At 41.5% G+C, this 13,125-nt stretch overlaps 2 protein-coding genes across 14 annotated transcripts in view; one reads left to right on the top strand and one right to left on the bottom strand.

Moving 5' to 3' along the window:
- The window catches only part of CDKL3 (cyclin dependent kinase like 3), a 100,074-nt gene extending 92,570 nt beyond the window's left edge, over nucleotides 1-7,504 (bottom strand). For 8 of the 13 annotated variants that reach the window (XR_009263713.1, XR_009263712.1, XR_009263714.1 and 5 more), the window contains exons 1-3: nucleotides 7,027-7,123; nucleotides 6,306-6,488; nucleotides 1,344-1,538 (exon numbers count right to left, since the gene is read on the bottom strand). Coding sequence is in view for 10 of the 13 variants with exons in the window: in XM_058736260.1 (XP_058592243.1) it covers nucleotides 1,344-1,538; nucleotides 6,306-6,470 (360 nt within the window). In the remaining 3 variants the exon portion in view is untranslated. The other 5 variants (XM_058736253.1, XM_058736254.1, XM_058736257.1 and 2 more) reach the window with 5 other exon arrangements.
- Nucleotides 7,505-10,099: 2,595 nt separating this feature from the next.
- Nucleotides 10,100-13,125, top strand: part of UBE2B (ubiquitin conjugating enzyme E2 B) — a 14,406-nt gene continuing 11,380 nt past the window's right edge. Inside the window, exons 1-2 of the mRNA XM_058736250.1 lie at nucleotides 10,100-10,269; nucleotides 12,352-12,432. Of these exons, the coding sequence (XP_058592233.1) occupies nucleotides 10,226-10,269; nucleotides 12,352-12,432 (125 nt within the window). The 5' untranslated portion in view covers nucleotides 10,100-10,225. The remainder of the gene's footprint in view (nucleotides 10,270-12,351; nucleotides 12,433-13,125) is intronic.

Here is a 13,125-nt window from a genome sequence, read left to right as displayed (position 1 = left end):
CAGAGAGAGACAGAGCATGAACGGGGGAGGGGCAAAGAGAGAGGGAGACACAGAATCGGAAGCAAGCTCCAGGCTCTGAGCCATCAGCCGAGAGCCCGACACGGGGCTCGAACTCACGGACCGCGAGATCGTGACCTGAGCTGAAGTTGGACGCTTAACCGACTGAGCCACCCAGGCGCCCCACAACCACATTTTTCAAAACCATAAAGTGAAATACACTATTAGCAAGACAGATAACTAGAAATTAAGATATCCAAGAAAGCCTAGGATATATAGATGCTATATCATTTACTAATAAAACTATTTACTAATAAAACTACTCTTACTGAATATATCTATCTAACTTTCCAGAAAGTAGAGCTCAAGTTGGGAACAAAAAACTCCACAAAAACCTGCTGAGCTCAGGGCTCCTGGGTGGCTCAGTCAGTTGAGTGTCAGACTCTTGGTTTCGGCTCAGGTTGTGATCTCAGGGTTTGTGAGATCGATCCCACATTGGGCTCTGTGCTGACACTTGTCGAGCCTAGTTGGGATTCTCTCTCTCTCCCTCTCTCTCTGCCCTTCCCCTGCTTGTGATATCTCTGTCTGTCTCAAAATAAATAGATCAACAACAACAAAACCTGCTGAGCTAAACACTTACTCGGCAATGCTAAAGGCAACATTAAAAATCAGAACAAGTGAGGGGTGCCTGGGTGGCCCAGTCGGTTAAACGTCCTACTTCAGCTCGGGTTATGATCCCGTGGTCTGTGAGTTCGAGCGCCACATCAGGCTCTGTGCTGACAGCTCAGAGCCTGGAGCCTGCTTCAGATTCTGTGTTTCCCTCTCTCTCTGCCCCTCCCCCACTCATGCTCTCTCTCTCAATAATAAATAAAAGTTAAAAAAAAATTTAAATCAGAACAATTGATCTTCTTTCCTGTCTTACTTTTTTCATGTTAAACAAGGCTCCATACCTCTTAGCCACTTTATTTTTTCTTTCTTTCCCTAAAGGTATTGACATTCACTTGCCATTACACTGTCCTAGTTTCCAGTTCCTATCTCCAAACATCCCTTCATTTGAGCCAGCCCAACATTTTAATGTACTTTCCACAATAAAAGGTGTCCCAATTGACTGTTGATTCTTCCTTATGAAATTACTGATACTTTAATATTCCAACTTGGTTTGCCCTATTGTTATAGTTATAGCTTTATTACTGTGTAGTCAATATGTTTTACAATTCTGTAACTAAATTTTAAGGTAGTGACCCCAATTCAATTAATATTGTACAGGAAAATAAATTTTAAATCTTCATAAAGGGCATTTATGATTCATATACAGCCTATAGTTTGGCTTACTCTGAAGCACTTACATTATTATTGTGAAGATATTCAATTGCCCGAAGGATCTGGAACAGGTATTTTCTAAGTCGTTTACTCTCCAGTCCGTGACAATAATGTTGTAACTCATCTAATACTGTGTGGTCAATAAATTCAAACACCAAATGAATTTTCTTTTTCTGTCTAAAAACTTCAATCAGATTGACCAGGTTTTCATGATGAAATTGCTATTGACAAAAGAAACAGATTTTTAATAAATTATTATGTGCACAATAATTTGTACATATAACACTTATATAATTTTAAAGTTTATTTATTTTGAGAGAGAACATGCATACATGTAAGGGATGGGCAGAAAGGGAGGGAGAGACAGAATCCCAAGCAGGCTCTGTGCTGTCAGCAGGGATTGATCCCACAAACCATGAAATCATGACCATAGCTGAAATCAAGAGTCAGATGTTTAAACAGCTGAGCTACCCAGGTGCCCCAAGATCTATGTAATTTTAAAAAGCAAAAATATTCTTAGCTTCTTTTACTCCATGCATTTCAATAGAAAATTTTCAACTTATTTGCTTACATTCCTATTTTCTAAAATGCTAAACTTGGGGCACCTGTCTGGTTCAGTTGGAAAAATATGCAACTCTTGATCTCGCAGTCTTGAGTTTGAGCCCCACGTTAGGTGTACAGATTACTCAAAAAATAAACTTAAAAAAAATTCTAAACTATTTCATAATTAATACATATAAAACGAGGGGAAATGTACTGCCTTACTTGAGGTTGGCATTTGATTGCTTACTAAAATCACTTGGTTAGTGTACTATAATACAACTTGGTATTATCCTTTAACCTGGTTTATAGTTAAATTTAATATCTGAAATTTAAAATGTTCTTACATCTTTGGGCGCCTGGGTGGCTCAGTTGGTTAAGCATATGACTTCAGCTCAGGTCATGATCTCACAGTTTGTGAGTTCGAACCCTGCATCGGGCTCTGTGCTGACAGCTCAGAGCCTGGAGCCTGCTTCGGATTCTGTGTCTCCCTCTCTCTCTGTCCCTCCCCTGCTCTGTGTGTGTGTGTGTATGTGTGTGTGTGTATGTGTGTGTGTGTGTCTCAAAAATAAACATTAAAAAAATTTTTTTTTTAATTTTTTTTAACGTTTATTTATTTTTGAGACAGAGAGAGACAGAGCATGAACGGGGGAGGGTCAGAGAGAGGGAGACACAGAATCTGAAACAGGCTCCAGGCTCTGAGCTGTCAGCAAAGAGCCTGACACGGGGCTTGAACTCACGGACCGTGAGATCATGACCTGAGCCGAAATCAGCCGCTTAACCGACTGAGCCACCCACGCACCCCTAAAAAACATTTTTTTTAATAAAATGTTCTTACATTTTCAAGCGAGCATGGATTTCAGTGCCATTCAGTACATGATATGAATTTTAAGAAATTATTTTATTAGTTTGATCCTAAAGTCTCAAAAGTAAACATAAGTTCCAAGTGGACAGTATAAATTAATAATACTATAACAAGAGCATCAAAATATCTAGAACCCTTTCAGATATGTGAAAAAACAATTTATAGCTATAGGAACTTTATAAAAATATACCATTGTTTGTGGATACCTTTTTGTTCACTGTAGTATTCTATTAAGCAATAAAACATCTTTTTAAACTAGTAACACTGTTAAAATAACTTCCAAAGAGTAAAAATGGCATGTACCAGCCTAACAAATCAGGCTCCATATTTTATGCTGCTTATTTTAGTTTTTTAAAAAAAAATTTTTTTTTCAACGTTTTTTATTTATTTTTGGGACAGAGAGAGACAGAGCATGAACGGGGGAGGGGCAGAGAGAGGGAGACACAGAATCGGAAACAGGCTCCAGGCTCCGAGCCATCAGCCCAGAGCCTGACGCGGGGCTCGAACTCACGGACCGCGAGATCGTGACCTGGCTGAAGTCGGACGCTCAACCGACTGCGCCACCCAGGCGCCCCTTATTTTAGTTTTTAACACGCTGAATTATTACCAAATATTCTCAAATATTTAACATTTTCAAATTACCAAAAACATTTATTCATTTCGCTAAAAACTGAGAGGTACAGGAGCTCCTGAGCAGACTCTTGATTTCTCAGGTCATGATCTCAGTTTCATGAGATCTAGTTCCACATCGTGCTCTGTGCTGACAGTGCATGGAGACTGCTTCTGATTCTCTCTCTCCCTCTCTCTCTCTGCCCTTCCCTGCTCACGCTTGCTCTCTTTCAAAATAAATAAATAAACTTAAAAAAATTTAATTGAGATGTATATTTTCAATGTTAGATTCATTAGAAAACTATGCTTTTATGAAAAAATATTTGCCTTTATTCTAATGGCACAATATCAATTTTTCGACTTATCTGTACTAAGACCTAAGTCCTTAAAATATGACCAAGAGAAAAACATGCCAGAATATAATGCCAGATTCCCTTCCTATTTTTGTTCCCAATTTCCCTGATTGGCAAGATGCCAAAATGCTGCAGTGACAGCATGCCGGCAGTATCAAGAACAATTGACTGGTTTTGGACACTACTCTACTAACCCTTCAACTAAGGAAAATTACTGTTTCCCTGTCCAGTCTTTATTTTAAAGGCAAAAGCAACAAAGAGTTAATGTGAATTAATAAGCACCATGGAAGATCCACCCAGGGTAAGGAATCAGGTGTTTTCTCAGATAAACCATGAAACTCCTATAAATGCTCCAATGTCACTTTTCAAATTGTTTACTTTTTTTTTTTTTTTCAACGTTTTTTATTTATTTTTGGGACAGAGAGAGACAGAGCATGAACGGGGGAGGGGCAGAGACAGAGGGAGACACAGAATCGGAAACAGGCTCCAGGCTCCGAGCCATCAGCCCAGAGCCCGACGCGGGGCTCGAACTCACGGACCGCGAGATCGTGACCTGGCTGAAGTCGGACGCTTAACCGACTGTGCCACCCAGGCGCCCCTCAAATTGTTTACTTTTGTCTTCCTTCATAATCAGATAACTTTTCTACAGATATTATCACTAATTATTCTAACTGTAATTTATTCAACAAAATTCTAGAAGATAATTTAATTCAAATAAATAAATCACTATGGCAATCTTTTTAGACTAAAAATGTGAAATAATCCAAGAACTCTCTCTTGTTGGATTAGATCAAACAAAAACTTCTGTAAGAAATAAGCCAATGAATAAAAAATTTTTTGAAAAAAAAATAAGCCAATAGACTATGTTGTGAAAATCATAAACCTTAAAACATCTAGACAAATTCCAATAAATAAAATATGTAGATTAAAAATTTTTTTTAATCACTAGTTTTGTACCCAATCCCCAAAGAATGATAATCCTCCTTTCTTCACACTCCTGAGTTCTTCCCCCTGGGTTGACCTGTCATACCCACACAAAATTCTATCTTCTGCCCCCATCTCTAAAAGCACACTAGTCATTTTTACTTAAATATATTCCTGTCAACTCAAATTCAACATTTCTAAAAGTGAACTACTTCCCAGACCATTTCTTTTTTGGGTCTTTCATATTTCCATCAATGATAACAGTCACTGAATTTCAATTCTTTTTTTCTCCTCCCTTTGTTTCCTTCTACATCCTTTCATGTATTTTCTTTTTGAAATGTATTCTATTTTAACTTTACTTTTCTCACTTTAAATTCAAATTGCTGCAATCCAGCAAGGGCTCTCATGATATTTACCAGGATTCTTGAATTAAATTTATGAGATCTCGCTATTTTTACTCAGTCTTCCAATCTATTCTAAAAAATAGTGCTAGATTAATTATTTTGAATTCAAAATATTCCACCTCTTACAAAATCAAGTTTTGTCCTTTTTTTGTGTGTGTGAAATGACATCAGTTTTTTTTTTTTTTAATGTTTTGGTGGGGGTTTTTTGTTTGTTTTGTTTTGTTTTGTTTTGAGACAGAGAGAGACAGAGCATGCACGGGAGAGGGTCAGAGAGAGGGAGACAGAATCTGAAGCAGACTCCAGGCTCTGAGATGTCAGCACAGAGCCCAACGTGGGGCTCGAACTCACGGACCACGAGATCATGACCTGAGCCAAAGTCGGACACTTAACCGACTGAGCCACCCAGGCGCCCCAAGTTTTGTCCATTTAATAAAAGACTTGGGGCACCTGGATGGCTCAGTGGATTGAGTGTCCAACTCTTGATACTGGCCCAGGTCATGATCTCATGGTTGGGGGATGGAGCCCTGCATCAGCCTCTGTGCTGAGTGTGGAGCCTGCTTGGGATTCTCTCTCTCTCTCTCTCTCTCTCTCTCTCTCTCTGCCCTTCCCTCGCTCTCTCTCAAAATAAATAAACATTTAAATAATTTTTAAAAAGACAAGACTTTAAAACCTAACTCCTGTTTACTTCTCTAATATCATCTCTTTCTACTTCTTTACAAAAAAACTCTACAGGCAAAAGTCTCTGGTCTCTCCTCAGAACTACTTGGGCATCTCTGAGTTTATGTTGTTTCCTAATGTGGAATAAATTAGTTTCTCTCTCCTGCCTAAATTCTGTACATGCTTTAAGGCCAAATTCATGTTCTATTTCCTCCAAGAAAATTTCTCTACCCAACTGGCCTTTATTATAAGCCACTTTCTATTCAGTATGGTTTTCAAGTGCCCTCTCATCTTTCTGATTAAATAGTAAAAAGTTCTGAAAAGGAGGTACTGCATTATAATCTCAGCATCTGGCAAAATGCCTTTCACAAAGCAGATATTTTTACTAATTATTATACCTGCATATTTCTGAACAAACATTTCACCACATTTGGCATAACTTTTGTTACATTATACATAAGCATATATATCTTGTATTGCTATAAAATTTCAGAATACACACAATAAGGTAGGGTACCACATTTTATGCCTACTATATGTCTTAATATATGTGTTAAATAAAATATTCCTTTTATAATTTTTTACTATATAACAATTCCTCTTTGACTTAAAGCAACCAAGGTAAAAGAAACAAACCTTTAAAAACTTTATTTCTCTCGTTGCAATTTTGTTGACAGATTTTTCTGGTTTCTCATAAAATACTTTAATGGCCACTATCTGCCCAGTATCCTTATGTTTACATTTCATGACTGTTCCATAACTTCCCTCTCCCACTTTTCCGAGAGTTTCATACATCTCCATTTTCAAACCTGGATTCTTCTTCATAAAAAGAAAGAAAGAAAATGTTAAGCATTTGTACTTTTATTTATTCAAGCTGCGCAATGCATTTCCACAATAAACCCGTATTTTAAAATACCTAAACATAAAAAAATATTAATCTTTTCCACAGACTCTTGTTTGTCTTTGGGACTCTGCCACCTGCAGACAGTAGGGTGTCCTTGTGGGGCTCCAGCCTCACCAGAACTTAGAGATCTTCCTGCTCTCTCGGTCATTCCCATGAACACTAAGATTGAAGATTCCCTCACTACATGTCACCCATCAGGAGTGGGGTCCGCACACTTCCTGTCATGCGCCCGTCAGGTACGGGGGTTCCCAAAATACTGCAGTCGCCTACAGGTCAGACACCGGACCCAAGAAAACCTCAGCCCCACTCGCTCCTCAAACCAGACACCCGGACCAGTGTCGCGCCCTTCTTCCCGAAGTCGACCTCATCCAGTCAACAACCGACGTCTCAGCCCATTTTGTAATGCCGCCAGCCAGGTTCCGCGCACACCCAGCGGGTCAACTAGACACTGACCCTACTTATCTCGCCTGCCCAGCTAAATCCCGGCAGGCCACTACCATGGCAACGATGCAGCTGGCCTCACGCCCCGGGCTCTACTGCGCAAGACCGGAACATCGGCCCGACCCCACCCGACCCGGAAGAGCAAATGAGGCGAGGTGAAAGCGCTCAGTGAAAGCTTGCGTGGGGTGGGGTGGGAAGTTTATGGATTGAGACCAACTTACAAGGTTGGTTTTGAGCTGAGAGCGGGAGGACCCCCATTTTGACAGCACCCAGGGTCTTCACGTCTTCTAAGGAAGGGCCACAAAGGCGCCAGCTTGCCCGACCAGCTCTTAGATGCCTCCGGGCCAACGAACACCTGCCGCTGGTGCTGGGTCCTAAAAGGATACCTGGTGTCATTAAGCGGAGTCATCTTGTAAAACAAGTCTTTCCAAGGAAGTCTTGTGTAATTACAGTTTTCTAAGTTACCTAGTTACCTTAAATTGCGTAGACCTCAGTTCGACCTCAGCCATTGACATACATCCTTAAAACGCAGTTAAGATGGTTCAAGAACGTTTCTTTTTTTTTTTTTTTAATTTTTTTTTCATTTATTTTTGGGACAGAGAGAGACAGAGCATGAATGGGGGAGGGGCAGAGAGAGAGGGAGACACAGAATCGGAAACAGGCTCCAGGCTCTGAGCCATCAGCACAGAGTCTGACGCGGGGCTCGAACCCACAGACCGCGAGATCATGACCTGAGCCGAAGTCGGACGCTTAACCGACTGAGCCACCCAGGCGCCCCTCAAGAACGTTTCTTGAACACATATGCTTGAAAAAAAATTTTTAATGTTAATTTATTTTTGAAGGAGAGCAAGCGTGAGCAGGGAGAGGGGCAGAGAGAAAGGGAGATAGAGAATCTGAGGCAGGCTCCAGGCTCTGAGCTGTCAGCACAGAGCCTGACGCAGAGCTCAAACTCACGGACTGCGAGATCATTACCTGAGCTGAGTCGGATGCCCAACTGACTGAGCCACCCAAGCGCCCCTTTTGAATTTTTTTTGAACTCGTACTCCTTCTTTTTAAAAACGCCCTCTTGGGGCGCCTGGGTGGCTCAGTCGGTTGAGCGTCCGACTTCGGCTTAGGTCACGATCTCGCGGTCCGTGGGTTCGAGCCCCGCTTTGGGCTCTAGGCTGATGGCTTGGAGCCTGGAGCCTGCTTCCGATTCTGTGTCTCCCTCTCTCTCTGCCCCTCCCCCGTTCATGCTCTGTCTCAAAAATAAAAAAGAAAAAAAAACGTTAAAAAAAAAATAAAAACGCCCTCTTTGGGAAAACAAGTAATTCAAAATTGGATAGACATACCAAAATTGCTTGACATATAAGGGGACAGCAAGAGGAAAAAAAAAGTTATTTAATTGCTTAAGAACTAGGCATTGGGTTCTGCTGGCCTGCCAGCCTCCATAAACTGTCAATTTCCATAACAGTTATACATTGCTAGATAAATGACATAACAGGGATTTTTTTTGCAGTTTATCCTCAGCATTTTCCTGCATATAATCCTACCTATATGTCTTCATCTTTAGCTTTGGGGAGAATTATATATCAGGAAGACAAACAATATTCAGTTTTTGACTTACAGAATCACATGTGTGAATGCATAGTAGAACCTATCAAGAGTTAGGCCTGTCTGCCTTGATCACCAAGGCAGTTATAAAAACAAAAGATAAAATTCACTGTTTCAAGAAAAGGAGGTAGCAAGAAAGTGGGTGCAATTAACCTTTTCTGGTTCCATGGAACTATTGGCAACTTCATGCAATACTTCCATTCTGCTTTGAGCTGAACAATTAACCCAAAGGGTTATACAGTGCTGAGAGTCCTGCAGACCTTTATTGGCCCTGAGGCCAGGCATTAAAGGAACTACAGGGAGGGAAATGTCAGAATCCCCAAGAATCAACACCTCCTGAGCTCCCAGATGGGCAACAATTCAGGCCCATTTGCACCTTATTTGCTGGTTTACAAAACCTGAAACCAGTTATCCAGGTTAGATTTATAACCTCCCCCCCCCCCACCCACGTCTGCAAAATTTCTTCTTCACATCTGAGTCATATTTTTAGGCTTTCTTGACAACCAATCACACTTGGAAGTGCTCTCTTGAGATCTCCTCTCCATGTACCCCATCTTAGCCAAATCCGTGGACTTTTACACAGTTTGACACAAATCCTCAAATGAGTGCAGCCCCGTGTTCAGAAAATGTCTATAGAGATTGTGAACAAACTTTTAAAAAATCTGTATACCATACTTTTTTGTTCTCAGAATTTCCTACCCTAGAAACCCCATTGTAATGCATGTGCCAGGGTATTTGGTGGCCTAATGGAAGCATTTCAAGGGATTTTACGTGGTGTGTGCCTCAGCATTCAATGCTGCACTTATTATAAAAAGCGGAGGTCCTCTCATTCACCCATGTATCAGATTTGATAAGCAGTTGAACTAACCACAAAGGATTTTAAATCCATATTATGTCTGACTTTGTTTTAATGAGTTAAGCAAAACGAGCTTTTGCTTAGGCCACAATAGCCGTCCCTGTTCAAACAAACCTTAGGGAAAACTAGTAAAAGTTTCTCCCGGCCCTCAACCCCTTAAATTTAACTACCGGCTCCAGAAATCTGACCGAGCCTCCGAATCTGGCGACACTCCCACGTGATGCGTTCTAATCGCGTCACAGGGACACGTGGTTCTAGATACTTCGTCCCCTCCCCCTCAGGGGTGGATTGTTGACAACGCTGCCGGCAGTCACGTGACCTTACGTCATCCCACCTCCTTTCCCTGAAATCTCTGGCCCCGGATGCGTCTTTCTGTCCCCACCCGGTCCAGTTTAAACTAGTGAAAGGGGGAGAAACATAATGGCGTTTCAGTTTTGGGATCTCATAATCCACAATTTACATCTCTATATCAGACAGAACTAATTTATCTATTATATCAGGAAGCCAAAATGGACAGAATCCTGCTAAAAATTCCCACAACGAGCTCTCATACGCCCCGTACCCTTTTACCACACCCCTCACTCCGTGGTAGTGGCGGAGGGCGGAGGGATCTGGAGGCGGCGGAGGGAGACGTCATTGCAGGGTTGTTTGTGCAGCCTCGGCAGCGGTGGTGACCCACAGTGATTCGGCCGACGCGCCGGGGGGTGGGGGGGCTGCGCGGGACTCTTTTCTTTCAGACTGACCGCGGGGCAGCTGGGGAGCATGTCGACTCCGGCGCGGAGGAGGCTCATGAGGGATTTCAAGCGGTAAGGCCCCTCACCTTGGCCTGGGGGACGGCTCCTCCCCGTGGCTGTGGGGCTGCTGGGCGGGGATCCGGGACACCTTCCTCTCCTAACCCTAAGAGGGCCGACTATGGGCCCAGTGGAACCGACGGAAGCCCATTCCTCGTTCGCACTCCCCATCCTTCCTTCCTCGGTCTTCCTATTGAAGAAATTTTGATATCCCCTCCCCCAAAAGTAAAAAGATGGCTATGGACTATCCTAGGATGCCCCCGCTGCTCACTTGGGTCAGCTGCCGACGTCTGGCCCTAGAGCTCAAGCCTCATTCCCCCCGCCCCTGCACCCTGCGGTGCCTCGTCCCCCAAAAGCGAACCCTTGCAGTCTTTTTCCCTGCTTGTTGCATCAGTTAGTTTTGCTGGATGGCCCTGCAGTCTTCTCTGAGGGGCAGGGTTGGGACGAAAAGCGCCCCCCCCCCTCCATTCTTTCTGCAGTGAGGGTGGGGTCTGCAGCGCGAGGTCCGGAGGTTAGTAACCCATCCTCCGAAACCCGACTCCCCCTCGCCCGCCCGAAAGGACCTTGAGAACTGGCTTAGAGACCTGGGACTCGGGCTGGCAGCCCAGGCTGCCAGTGCCTTCTGGAACTCAGCTCTGTGGCTTGGCGTATAAAGCCCTATCTATAGCCTCCAAAGTCTGGAAAAATGCCTTCCTTGAGACTGGCGCTAACCTGATACTCCCTGGGTCTCCTTTTGTAAAATAGGGTTTTGTTAAGAGGTGTTGGGGTTAGTGAGGAAGAAGTGCCTTTTTCTCAGTTGTTTATCTTTGATACTCGGAGGTACGGGGGGAAAAAACGGAAAACTGCACTAGATCCACTGCATATTTTTAAGTGATTTTCTGGGGCGACCTGCCCTGGTTGAGACAAAATATCCAGTAGCTGCTCAGGAAGTAACCTTTCAACTTCGCCGTTAGAAAGCCATAGGTGAGGCATTTGGAAGCCATTGTTTTGAGCTTTGGATAGTTTATCATTGAATATATTCTAATTTAGCCGTTTACCTTTGGTGGACATGAAGCACCATAATTCCTTTAAGGGTTCTGGTCATCGTGGCTTAATCAGATTGACTGAAAAGAACTATTTTTATGTAGACTAATTTGAAAGTATGTTACCTGACAATCACTACAGATTTATGTCTGTATATAAAATGTCTCGCTTATTTTTTTATTGAAATGACAGTCTGTACAAGGAGGTGCTCTATTTGGTGCAAAAGTTGTCTTCTGAAACTTAAAACCAAATTTCACGTTCCGGTGATTGAAATCCAAATAATAAAAGTTCAGCTCCTTTCCATTGTTACTCTGGTTTCTTACTGCACTTTTCTGTTTAATTCTGAGTTGAACACATGGCACCTTTGGTAGTTTTCCAAGGGCTTCATGTTACAAGAATTTGATTATGACATGTTGGAAGGTAGCTTTGTATTGAGTCTCTTGATAATGAGAGATAGATTTAGCTATATTGCAGGTCTTTAAAATAGGGATTGATGAAAAAATCTAATTGAAGCTTGATTTCTTTAAAGGCTGTTGCTAATTGTAACAAATGAGATAAAGCTATTCTCCTGCCTAACACTAGTTTCCTGATTAAATTGAATATAAATGTTTTCAGCCATTTAGTGTTTGCCTTGAGGGTCCTTTTGGGGGGTGGGGGTGCTGTTGCACAGGTAGCTGTGGTTAGGACTCACACAGTCTCAGCATGTTTATGGCAGCAAAATTGATGGTGCGTAAAAATATTTTTTGCATTCAGGGCTTTTAGTTTTTGTTGTTGATGGCAGTCTGTACTTATCAGTTCTCGAAGATATTTCTTAACTTTGAACCTTGATATTTGAGGAGGGATGACTCCAAAGCCCTTTGGAATTTTAGATAATTTGAAGACGTATTTAATAAGTATATACCTGTTAAGTTGTTTTTTTTTTTAAGTCCTATGGTTTATTACACCTCAGCACAAGAACAAGGAGATGGATTTAGTTTGTATTACAGTAGATCGTACAGACCACAGGAGTTCTGTTTGGCATTCTTAGTGACTTAAAGCTGTTCAACTTTGGAAATTACTACTCTGGATTTCTAGATTGCAAGAGGACCCACCTGTGGGTGTCAGTGGCGCACCATCTGAAAACAACATCATGCAGTGGAATGCAGTTATATTTGGGTGAGTGGAAAGGTATAACAAATGATAGGTGTAGTAATTCTTTTTAAAAAGTGAATGTATCGGCTAGGGAAAGAGACTGAAGTGGAACTGAGGAATCTTACAGAAACTGCAAAGTAAATTAGAAAAAAAACCTGCCAATAAGTGTTTTTGTAGTTATGTAAAATTTGTTTGCATTGGTGTTACTGTCTATGACTTTCTAATCCCTTTGGGTTTTACCTGATAAAAATATCATTCGAAACTAAATGAGCAAAGGTAAATTATTTTGTACAAAGTGTACCTACAAGTGTTTATGGTTGCATTCTTTGGTAACTAAAAAAGCTAGGAGTAAAAAATACTGACAACTTGGAGTGTGGTAAGAATTTAAATAAAAATGTCTCACACCTTGGTGTGAAATAACTGGAGCCTTTTGAGAAGCGGTCTATGTTTTATATATTATATGTATTGCATACATGCTTCTTAATTTAGAATTTTATTATGCTTTCTTTTGTTTTCCTGGATTTGATCTTTTTTCTTTCATACTTTTTAAACTTGGGTTTTACACTCAAACTTTAAAGGAATACCTTCATAAACAATTGAGTTGCAATGAGTTGTAAGAGTTCATGTTAAAAACTAGTGAAAACAATGAGTGTAGTTCGCTCTTTTACAGGAAAGAGATTAAATTCAGACTAACATGCTTTGAGATCCTGAATGCCT

The sequence above is a fragment of the Neofelis nebulosa genome, chromosome 1 (genome assembly GCF_028018385.1).
Source record: "Neofelis nebulosa isolate mNeoNeb1 chromosome 1, mNeoNeb1.pri, whole genome shotgun sequence".
Classification (NCBI taxonomy): domain Eukaryota; kingdom Metazoa; phylum Chordata; class Mammalia; order Carnivora; family Felidae; genus Neofelis; species Neofelis nebulosa.
The sequence above is the reverse complement of the archived record's forward strand: the minus strand, read 5'-3'. Positions and strand labels throughout refer to the sequence as shown.